The 12,208-nt window shown below is 33.5% G+C and overlaps 2 protein-coding genes across 3 annotated transcripts; one reads left to right on the top strand and one right to left on the bottom strand.

The window, feature by feature from the left end:
- The first annotated feature begins 4,345 nt into the window (after positions 1-4,345).
- On the top strand, positions 4,346-8,501 carry LOC107915032 (protein PLASTID MOVEMENT IMPAIRED 1-RELATED 2). Of its 2 annotated transcripts, none has more exons than XM_016844127.2 (3): positions 4,346-4,629; positions 4,756-7,064; positions 7,171-8,501. In XM_016844127.2, the coding sequence occupies exons 2-3, from the start codon at positions 4,807-4,809 to the stop codon at positions 8,249-8,251; spliced, it is 3,339 nt and encodes a 1,112-aa protein (XP_016699616.2). In that variant the 5' UTR covers positions 4,346-4,629; positions 4,756-4,806; the 3' UTR covers positions 8,252-8,501. The 2 variants fall into 2 exon arrangements, with proteins under 2 accessions (XP_016699616.2, XP_040951232.1); XM_041095298.1 differs by having other exon boundaries at positions 4,379-4,629; positions 4,894-7,064.
- A 55-nt stretch (positions 8,502-8,556) lies between these two features.
- On the bottom strand, positions 8,557-10,028 carry LOC107915033 (probable WRKY transcription factor 50). The gene is made up of 3 exons (XM_016844128.2): positions 9,444-10,028; positions 9,212-9,350; positions 8,557-9,061 (listed from the first exon to the last, which is right to left on the bottom strand). Exons 1-3 carry the CDS (start codon positions 9,652-9,654, stop codon positions 8,938-8,940), a joined length of 474 nt encoding a protein of 157 aa, XP_016699617.1. The 5' UTR covers positions 9,655-10,028; the 3' UTR covers positions 8,557-8,937.
- Positions 10,029-12,208: the final 2,180 nt, after the last annotated feature.

Raw genomic sequence — 12,208 nt, 5'->3', positions numbered from 1 at the left:
TAATATTTTTCAAACAACTATTAGGGTTTTTTACAAAATTATTATAAAAAAAATAAAAAAAATAACCAAAATTGATAAAGGGACGCAAGCGGACCAAGATCGAGTTGCCAAGTCACGAGAAACTCCTACGAAAGCTCTAATCGAACAGATCTGAAATCAAAACAAAGAATAAGATTAAAAACAAATCAGATCTGAAAATTAAGATCCCCAAAACAATCAAGAACAGCCAAGAATCAAAGATCTTATGAATAGATGTTTTCGGAATGCAAAAACACGAAATCGATCTCCAAGATTGATTTTCAACAAGCCGAATCTGTCCAAGAACTAAACCAATGAATAAAGCCCCAAATTCCAGCAACTTGATTTTTCCCAAAATTCCAGCAACCTAAAACAGTCAGTTTTGACAAGAAGAATTCGACAAGATTAATTGGGAAAGATAAGTTTAGTCGAATTTGGCTACCAAGAATGAGTACCGATCGATCTTTTTGAGTTCTCTCTTGAGTTTTCTTTAGAAGTTGTTTTAACAATCTTTTGATTGTGGGAGCCATCTTCAACCTTCTTCTTGCCATCGATATTCTTTGGAGGGGAGATTAGAGCCGTTTGAAGAGATTTGTGAAATCTTTCGGGATTTCAAGGATCTTTAGAACTTCAATTTACTTTCTTGTTGTTCATTCTTTTCTTTTAAATTCTGTTTATGCCGATTCTTTTGATCTAACTTGTTTATTCTTCTTGTGAATTTCCAGCTATCTTTATTACTCAAAAAGATCAATCGGTACTCATTCTTGGTAGCCAAATTCGACTAAACTTATCTTTCCCAATTAATCTTGTCGAATTCTTCTTGTCAAAACTGACTGTTTTAGGTTGCTGGAATTTTGGGAAAAATCAAGTTGCTGGAATTTGGGGCTTTATTCATCGGTTTAGTTCTTGGACAGATTCGGCTTGTTGAAAATCAATCTTGGAGAAGATAAGTTTAGTCGAATTTGGCTACCAAGAATGAGTACCGATCGATCTTTTTGAGTAATAAAGATGGCTGGAATGAGTACCGATCGATCTTTTTGAGTAATAAAGATGGCTGGAAATTCACAAGAAGAATAAACAAGTTAGATCAAAAGAATCGGCATAAACAGAATTTAAAAGAAAAGAATGAACAGCAAGAAAGTAAATTGAAGTCCTAAAGATCCTTGAAATCCCGAAAGATTTCACAAATCTCTTCAAACGGCTCTAATCTCCCCTCCAAAGAATATCGATGGCAAGAAGAAGGTTGAAGATGGCTCCCACAATCAAAAGATTGTTAAAACAACTTCTAAAGAAAACTCAAGAGAGAATTCTTGGAGAAAACCCCAAAGAAAATTCTGCACTCAACAAATCTAAAATTTGATAGAAAAATAATAATAAGATGTGTTTACAAAGGGTGGCTAGCCAATGCTTATATAGGCCTCCAACAAATCCTAATCTCACAAGTAACTAATAAAAAATTAAACCTAATTAATAAAATAACAAGGTAAATTCGGCCATGCACTTATATGGGCTGTTTTGAAGAGATTTGTGAAATCTTTCGGGATTTCAAGGATCTTTAGGACTTCAATTTACTTTCTTGCTGTTCATTCTTTTCTTTTAAATTCTGTTTATGCCGATTCTTTTGATCTAACTTGTTTATTCTTCTTGTGAATTTCCAGCCATCTTTATTACTCAAAAAGATCGATCGGTACTCATTCTTGGTAGCCAAATTCGACTAAACTTATTGGGTTGGGCCTTTGTGACTCGTATCAAAAATGTTATCCTTTTTTTTATTTACCAAAATATACCAAAAAAAACAAAAACCTGCAAAAAAAAAACCTGTGGCGGCACCAAAGGTGCCAAAGTGATTGGCGGCACCAAAGGTGCCAAAGAGATTGGCCTGACCAAAGGTGTCAAAGAGATTGGCAGCACAGGACTAAAATGTAACTCTCTGCAGTTTCAAAGACCTGACATGCAAATTTATCATTTTTAATTTTGAAAGTGAATTGGTGCGCCTGTGGGTGTGTCAGCGCCAAAATTGAAACTTGGCTAATTGCCTTCGAAGCCCTCCTTATTTATTATTTTCTTTTTATTCCCCTTTAACTCACTTTTTTATTTAATAAACAAGCCCTCAACCTATTTTTGTAGTTAAATAAGCTCTTAATTTATGATTTTTACTCATAAAAGCCCTTTATTTTATTATTAAAGTAAATATATTTTACCTAAAGTAAAGCTATTTAAAAAAGTATAAGCTAATTTGCATTTTATGTATTATTTTGGTAATTTAATGAGAATAGTTTATTAAAAAGTAAAAACTCTATTTTACTTTAATAAGTTTATTAAAAAGTAATTTTATGTATTATTTTTACTTTAATAAGTAAAAATTTATAGAAAATAGAGAAGTCTCATATCAATTAGTCCAAAATTTTTTTTACCTAAAAGTATTTTTGTAAAAAAGGTGATTCCAACCACAAATAAATTTTATTTATTTTTAGAAAAATAATTTTCTATTTAAATTATGTCTGACTTAGCAGTTAACAGAACTCATAGTAGTTTTCTTTCGCTCACATTATAATTAGAAACTATAAATTTAACTAATAATTATAATTTATACATGATAATATTTTTCTAAAGCTTTTATAATTATCCTTGTTATCAATTTAATTTACGTATACGGTATAAAATTTTAATTATAAAAACTTTAGAAAAATCTTATTATGTATAATTTATAATTATTAGTTGAATTTATAGTTTCCAGATATAACGTGAACAAAAGAAAATTATTATGAATATCATTAACTATTATGTCAAAAAAAATATTTTTTGAAAAATAAATAAAATCTATTTCCGGTTAGAATCGATTTTTTACAAAAATACTTTTTGGACTAATTGGTATAAGACTTCTCTATTTTTGGTGTTGAAAGAGAATAATAAATAATAAATAATGAAGGTTTATGAAGCAATTATTCCTATTTAAGGTTTGATGTCGCCATACTCTCAGGCGAGACCTTAAAGCTTTTTTTTCAATAATCAATCTAAATAAAAAAATTTACTTATCAGGAGTTTGAATATTTTAATTTATCATATTTCAGTTTGGTGTCGCGTGTTTAATATTATTTTTAAGAAATATTTTTAGGATAAAAAATATTTCTAAATAAGTTACTTTTTAAAAGAAAAAATACTTCTCCCAAATAAAAAATTAGCTAAAAAGGTATATTTTTTAAAAAGTTAAAAATTTTTCCTTCTCCTTAAAAACATTTTTTTCCTAAAAACATTTTTTGAAACATTACTAAATTAAGCCTAAAAGCAATAGTTTATTAAAGTAAAATAGAGTTATTACTTTTTAATAAACTTATTAAAGTGAAATAGAGTTATTACTTAATTAGAATTCTAAGTCTCTTAATTATCACTTAATTATAAATTTTAGTAATTTGATGAGAATAGTTTATTAAAGTAAAATAGAGTTATTATTTAATAAACTATTCTCATCAAATTACCAAAATAATACATAAAATGTGAATTAGTTTATACTTTTTTAAATAGCTTTACTTTAGGTAAAATATATTTACTTTAATAATAAAATAAAAGGCTTTTATGAGTAAAAATCATAGATTAAGAGCTTATTTAACTACAAAAATAGGTTGAGGGCTTGTTTATTAAATAAAAAAGTGAGTTGAAGGGGAATAAAAAGAAAATAATAAATAAAGAGCGCTTAAAAAACAATTAGTCAAGTTTCAGTTTTGGCGCTGACACACCCGTAGGCGCACCAATTCACTTTCAAAATTTAAAATGGTAAATTTGCATGTCAGGTCCTTGAAACTGTAGAGGGTTACATTTTAGTCCTGTGCCGCCAATCTTTTGGCACCTTTGGTGCCGCCACAATTTTTTTTTTGCAGATTTTTTTTTTGGTAAATAAAATTTTTTTATAATATTTTGGTAAATAAAAAAAAAGATAACATTTTAGTTATTTTTTATTTCTTTGTAATAATTTTGTAAAAAACCCCAACTATTAATATTTATTTAAAAAAAGTATTAACATGAAAAAGAAATTTACCTTGATTTTTTGCTGAAAGATGGTGAGAGTGAAAGTGAGAGGTGAAGGAGAGGGAAAGGGTAGTTGAAAATTACTCTCTTTTTTTACCATAATCAATGAAATTTTTACTGCAAAAAGCAGTTGATGGGACGGGCCTAGAAATCAGTTCAGGGATGCAATGCTGTTTATTTATTGACAACTTTTGTACTTCACCCTAAATTGTTTTTTTTGTTTTATTTTAATAATAAATAAATAAAAAACCCGGTCCGCAACACAGTATCTTAACTGCGTTGGGCTTTTTCGGCATTGCCTCAGCTTCACCAACTACTTACAACTCACACAAGCTGTTTATACAAAGACAAAAGCATTTTGTCCCGTCTACTTTTCCGAGAAAATACAAAGCCTATATATATAAGAAATTTAGACGATCCCAATAAAATCCCAACTAAACCAATTGCAGCTTCCTTTATCAATTTTCAATCGCCTTCAAAGGGTTTATTTATTCTTGACTTTGTTTTAGTCAAAAAGCTGAGCTACTGAAATCGATCAAGTTTTTGGTTTTACTGTTTGATCTGCAGGAAAAAGGAATCAGGTTTCAAGTAAGTAGCTTTTGATTTACTTTGATTAATTTCTTTCTGGGTTTCAAATGATTTGTATTGTAATTCATTTTTTAAAACATTTTTTCTTCCTTTGTGTTGTGTGGTGCATGATTTTAATGATTCAAGTGGGTTGTTGAAGATATCTCTAGAAACTGAATTTCTTTTAAGGGTATCTGAATGGATAAGAATAATGGAGTTGCTGATTCTAATGATGGTCAGTTATTGCGTGACATTGAGGAAATAAGTAAAGCCCTTTACTTGCAGAAACCTTCATCAACTGCTTTGATTACCACACCCAATGTTAGGTCTAAATCTGCTGGCAAAGCCCATCTTTCAGAATCAAAATCAAAGCAGAATTCAAGAAACCTTTATAATGATGTGAAGCATAAGGAAAAGAAATCATCTTCATCATCATTATGGAATTGGAAGAAGCCTTTTAAAGCATTAACTCATATCAGGCATCATAGGTTTGATATTTGTTTCTTTCTCCATGTGCATTCTATTGATGACTTGCCTGCCTTCTTAAATGACTTGAGCTTATGTGTACATTGGAAGATGAAGGATGAAGTATTGTCTACTCGTGCAGTGAGGGTTGTGGATGGAATTGCTGAATTTGAAGAGACATTAATGTGTCAATGTTGTGTGTATGGTAGTAAAAGTGGGCCTCGTAATTCAGCAAAATACGAGGCCAGGCTTTTCGTGATCTATGCATCCATTGTTGGCGCTTTGGGGAATGATATAGGAGAGCATTGGATTGATCTCACAAGGCTGTTACCACTTACTTTGGAGGATTTAGTTGGGGAGAAGAGGTCAGGTAAATGGACTACCAGCTTTAAACTTTCTGGCAAGGCTAAAGGTGCGACTCTAAATGTCAGCTTCAGTTTCTTGGCAACTGGGGATGATTTAGTTGAATCAAGTGGCAAAACAAATGCATCGAGTTTTTTAAATCTAACAGAGAAGGGGTCAAGTGCAATGGGACACAGTGGGATTCTTAATCCAGACAAGGGGAATGGGATACTTCAACATTTTGGGACTGTTCCGAGTAATGTAGACCACATGTCTTACCTGTCACCTTTATCTGTTGATTTACAGTTTGGTACTGAATTGTTGCCAAGTGTGGGACTGAAACTTTCCAAATCATTAGGTTTTTTATATCAGAAACTTAATGAAGGGAACTTGCACAGGGTGTCAAGCTTAGATAAATTGTCTGAGCATGTGGAGCCACCCAAACATTATTCCGATTTTGATGAAGTTATAGATGAGTATGAAAACATTGAGTTTTCTGTTATTGAACAGGGTGTAGAAATGTGTCATAATGATCCATCTAAACTTGAACAAAGTGCTATTCAGACTATTGATGGCTCCACCATTGGTATTATCAATGTGGAAGAGATCCTTAAAGATTGTGACACTGACATTGATGAGGAAGCAGAGCAGCTTTTAGATGTCTACTGCTCCAGTGTTTGCACGGAGGAGGTTGGGGTTGATGAATGCATACAGGAAAAAAGTGCTATACATTCAAAACCAATGACTTTAGGGGGGCTGGAGTCAGATTTTGATGACATATTGATTACAGAATCTTCATCTGCTTTGGATGAGTTCATTGAGCATGAAAAGTATATGGAGGTTAAATCACATTACACACCTAGCAATTCAATAAAGAAATCACTTAGTCTGGATGAAATTGCCGACTCTGTGGCTAGTGATTTCTTAAAGATGCTGGAAATTGAACATGGTCCATTTAGCTTGAATTCTGACAATGCTGTTGAGTCTCCTAGAGAACGTCTGTTGAGAGAATTTGAGAATGAAGCCTTAGCTTCCGGTGACTTCATCTTAAATTTTGGTGCTGGGGGAGAAGAGGAGGAAGTTGGATCCACCACTCCTGGTCCTTGTCACGGGGTTAATTATGATGATTTTGCTTTCTCTTCAGTTATTCTGCCCAGGAAGGAGCAGGAGGAAAGTCAGTCACTGGCAAACAGAAGGTCGATCAAAATGCTTGAATACTTGGAGACTGAAGCCTTGATGTGTGAGTGGGGCTTAGATGAGAATGCATTTCAAAGTTCTCCGTGTGTTCAGACTGATGGATTTGGAAGTCCAATAGAGTTTTCATCAGAACAAAGTGAATTACCTCCACTGGGAGAAGGCTTTGGACATTTCATTCCAACAAAGGATGGAGGTGTCCTGCGGTCCATGAATCCTTTACATTTTATAAATTGTAAAAATGTTGGGTGCCCGGCCATCCAAGTATCTAGAGCTGCTGTGTTTCCTGCAAGATTGGGTACTGATGTTATGGAGATATTACAAAACTTGGCTTCACTCGGAATTGAGAATCTTTCCTTGCATGTAAGCAAATTAATGCCTTTGGAGGATATTACTGGGAAAACATTGCAACAAGTTGCACTGGAAGCTGCATCCAGAGCTATAATGCTAGAGAGGTATGCATTAATCTCGCCATCAGTTTCTCAATTCCTTTCTCTTTCATTTTCTATTTCACTTTCATCTTTTATCCTGTTTTATTAACTCAAAATCATTATTTGACAGGTGGGATGAGTTGCAGCAAGAATTACTATGTGAGCGTGATTCATTTGATCAGAGAAATGAAGTTGAAGGATTTCAATTTTGCTGGACTTGCGATAATCTGAGCTCAGGTCTCGTATGTGGTCAGATTGACCCAGGTTGTGTATCTATGGAAAACCTTGTTCCATCGGTCATGAGTAGGATTGAAGTCCTTGCATTAGAGGGTTTGAGAATTCAATGTGGCATGTCAGACGAGGATGCACCATCAAGCATCAGTCCTTTTTCCTCAAGCAACATGCCATTTATTGTAGGCAAGGATTCAAATTTCAGTAAGTTACTCAGTTTTGAGGGAGCTGCAAGTTCAAATTCCCTGGACCTGGATTTTGGATATGATGTTGATTATGTTAATAGATTAATGAGCCTTTCCATAACATTGGATGAGTGGTTACGGCTGGACGCTGGGATTATAGACCACGGAGACCATATTAGTGATCATAAGATCCAGATCCTTGAGGCTCATCAAGCCAAGTGCCTTGATTCAGTTAGTGGAAAATTGATAAAACGTGTTAACTTAGGTAAAGCATCTGGTAGAGAGCGTGGGCCGTTGGGGAACAACTTTACGCTTGCTGTCATGGTGTTGCTTAGAGATCCCCTTCGAAACTATGAACCAATCGGCACTTCGATGATTGCTTTAATTCAAGTAGAGCGAGTTTCTCTTGCTATAGAGCGAGAAAGAGATGAGCAAGAGAGCCCTGAATCCGAAGTCGCAGAAGAAAAAGATGGTGCTCCATTTTTCTTAATCACTGAAGTCCATCTTGCAGGGTTAAATACTGAGCCTCATAAGCAGCATCTTTGGGGTAGCAAAGCACAGCAACAGTCCGGGACACGCTGGTTGCTTGCTAGTGGCATAGCTAACTCCAATAAGAAAACGTTTTCGAAGTCAAAAGCGATGGTAAGATACTACCCATCAATGATGAGAAAGATGCAGCCTGGGAATGTGCTATGGAGTCTAACCTCAAATGTTCATGAAACTGGAACAAATTGGAATGAATTGGCAGATTTTGGTCCACATTCTCGAAACCCTAATGTCATCCTCCCAAATTAAGTCGTCATATTTGTTGTAGAATGCTGTTTTTGAGTTGTTACTATGAATATGAATATACCTATGTGCAGAGTTCAGTGAGTTTAAGCATTTTTTATTTTAGTTCCTATATGTAACAGCCAGCTTTTCTGCAACTATAGTTGTCTAGATTGTATAGTCCAATAAGAATCCATTTTACAGTTGAATACCCATTTCAAAGGTAATCAATTCATATCCATTTGATAAATGAAGCATATAGCTAAAGTTTTCTGCCTGTTCCGTGCCTTCTATTCTCTTGCAATGGTTTCTTCATGCTGCTATCACATGGCTTACCAAAAGTCTACAAATTTTATTGATGATTTCGGTTGCAGTTGGCAATATCATATCGAATGTTCGAAGAACCGATCCTAACAATCTCCACCTATCCTCCAAAGTTAAAAACAGACCCTGACTTTGTGTTGTCAAAACTAAAGCTTAGGGTTCTACTAAAGCTTAACAAACGATAACAAGATAAAGTTGGCCAAACCCCATGTAGTCTGGTTCTTGGATTTTCTTACAGATACCGACATGGATAAAATGGAGTGAGACTTTTTTGATATTCTACACAGACGATGTGATCATTGCAGATCGAAGTTGGCCATCTGCAGGAGTTGGCTGCGAGATAGTAACGGTAAAAGAACTCGAACGTCCTGAGAAAATTAACCACCGATTCAAGAAACGCTACGGTGATTATGGATCCCCTCATAAGTTGTAATTACATAACTCGGATCCTCTTTATCTCTTTCGACTCTTTTCTTCACGGGGCATCCGTCAATAGAACATCTGTAGTAGTTCCTATCAATCAAACAATAAGAAATGAAACTGGTTTTTGAAAGACTAATCAAAATATATCTGCTCTTAGCTTAGTAGCAGATGATGATTCCAGGCTGCAATGCTCAAATTGTATAAAGATTAAAAACCGTACAAGCATTGGATAAAAAATACCTTGGATTTGGGCTATTCTTCACCCATTTCTTCCCATATTTCCTCCATCTGTATCCATCATCCAGTATCTCAACCTCAGACTTGGTCTTGAATGCAAATCTTTCTCTGACGTCCCTCCTTTCCCTCGCAGTTTCATTTTCTGCCATTAACACAAACAAAGTGATGATCCTCACTCAATCAACCACATACTAATGTAGGAACTTCAACAAGTTAAAAACAGTAATTTCATTACCAGATACTTGAAGGAGGCTGCTAGTCCTAGCAGAGTCATTATTAACTTCATCGGCTTGATTAAAAGGAAACTGAATTGGCCCTGTGATGATAGTTTCAGGATAATCCTCCAGCCAACCATCAAGAGTCCAGTCCTCGGGGAACTCAAAATTGGATTGGTCGGCACGGTCACTTTCCGGCGAGTCGGGCGGATTAAAATTGCTGCTAGACATTTAGATATTGAAACTAAAAAGACCACTCTCTACCGTATGGATGATGGCAACGTACATATATATGATATTAAGCTTAACTATCAGCAAGGTGGTTTCTCCATCACCTTCCTGTGGAATTGCTGGAAGCTTCACTGCTCCAATGCTTGATATTAAAGATGTTTGGGTCCCAGGTTTTTTCCATTAAGAAGCTAAAAGGAAGTGGGGGTTCCCCCATTGATGACTTGAGAAGTCGAAGACTTCATTGCTTTGTTTTGTGTGAAAATTTAGCTGTTCTTTTCTTTATTTTCACCAGTCTCGTGCTTAGACCAATCCTTTCACAACGTTGTGGCTGAAGACAAGTCAAAAGTGATTAAGGCCCCAACTATCATAAAACATTATCATGGTTTTTTTATACATATATATATGTATATATATGAACCCATTGGAAGGAAAACTATGCATTGCTATAATCTGAAACTAAGAGGTAAGACCCATTTTTTCTTGACTTTCATACAGTGCATGCAACGCAGGACAAAATCCAAGGCTTAATCATGTTGGGTTAATTATCACTAAGCCATGAATGAGACAAATCCATCTTCATCATTAAGGCACACTATGGGTTCATGTCAATACTCCAGTTCTTTACCTAATAAAAGAAGAATCCTTGAGCAACCCAGAACTTTACATGAAACTTCATTTGTCACTGTAGAACTTTTCTAATTTTCCATCCTTTACATTATCTGATTGGCTTACTATTTTATTATTTCAGTTTCATTTTTGTCCTACTGAGTCAATTCTTAAATTTTTTTTTATAGTATAGTCAACCATAGATATAGATATATGTCTGGCATATATTTTGCCTTGCGTCAAATCATTCATATCCCATAAATAATCCTTTTTTTTTTCAACTACATACCTGGTTCCTGGAAGCCAGAGTGCGGAATTTAAACAGAGTAAACGATGGTGAAATGGAGATTAAATAAAATAAAATCATCTGTATATATCATCTTTCATGATATTTATAAACTGGTATAAAATTTTAAAACATGCCAATTATTTTAAAATTTTTATTTAATTTATATATGGCATTTGTATTGCCTAGTGTCAAATCATTGATTTTTTCAACTATATACCTAGTTCCTGGAAGCCAGACGGTGGACATTTAAAGTACAAAATCGTTTATATGGGTAAAAGTACTATAGCAGTCCCTCTACTATACTTCAAATTATATTTTGATTCTTCTATTGGAAATATAGTAAATTGATGAAGGAGCAAAATAATCCCATCCAATAAAATTATACCGTTAAATACTTATTTTAATGTTTTATATATACAACATAATCTCAAACTTTACACTTTTATTCAATACCTATAGATATGCCTTCGGTAGAAAATGTATGGATAATTTCGTTTCTGATGGAACGTAAATTTCATATCATGTGGTGGACATTAGCCTAGACAATTGCATGACATTGTTTCCCGCAGTACTCAGGTAGAAATCGGGATGCCATTGATTTTTTTTTTAATACTTTAACTATAGAAAGATTTAAGTCATTATCGTTAGAAGAAGATAATTTACCTATTGTTGGAAAATAATGGATATTTTGCAACTTTAAGGTATACTATTTTATTTATAAAATTGAAGCTTTGAATAATAAATTATGGATTTATATTCTATATAATACGCTCAAAATTGTTGACTGATAAATGATAAATTGATACTCAAATTAAACAATAGTTCTATCTCTTGATGAACAGTTATATCTTTTGAACTATTGTATCTCTTGGTGAATAGATTCATTACTTTTGGTTTAATATTACATCTTTTCATTCATTGTGTCTGTTCACTTATATCTATTAACTTTTCAAAGAAATCTTCATGAATAGGTCTAAATCTCTTCATTCATTTCCTCTCATCTATATAAAGCCAAGTTAGAGACTTCCAAAACACATCAACATCAAAAATTCCTTCTAAATTCATTCCTCCTAGTGATAGAAAAAGGCAAGATTGTGTTCGATTGATCACTGTTGTTGTGTTACTACTATGATCATTTGTTGTTGTATCTTGAGAGACAGACGTCCAACGTTACTCAAAGCACCGAGGAGATGTCGAATCTGTCTTAAGGAAACTGTTCATATAGGCCTCAACAAAATTCTTCTTCTAATTTTCAACTCTATCTTATTACAAATATTCTGTTGTGTTACTGCTATTGCATTGTATTGCATTATTATTGTTACTGACATATTAATACTATATACGATATTATATTTTCTTACATCTGTTATAGAAAAAACCCAAATTAGATTGATTATTAGTGTCTCAATTTTTGGAGTTATTCAGGGATCAAATTGAATAAATGTGAAATGGTCGAGGGATAAATTTGTTATTATTTATCTTATATATAAAACACCAGAATAAGCATTTAATGACAGAATTTTAACAAATAGACTATTTTACTCATTCGTCTAATGTACATGGACCAATTTATTTTTTTTAATAGAGAAATCAAAATGCAATCCAAAGGATAATATAACGATTGCTATTCTACTTCTACCTCTTTAATTATATTTATAT

This window comes from Gossypium hirsutum, chromosome D06 (assembly GCF_007990345.1).
Source record: "Gossypium hirsutum isolate 1008001.06 chromosome D06, Gossypium_hirsutum_v2.1, whole genome shotgun sequence".
Taxonomy (NCBI): domain Eukaryota; kingdom Viridiplantae; phylum Streptophyta; class Magnoliopsida; order Malvales; family Malvaceae; genus Gossypium; species Gossypium hirsutum.
Note: the sequence above shows the minus strand (reverse complement) of the source record. Positions and strands in the feature narration are given on the sequence as shown.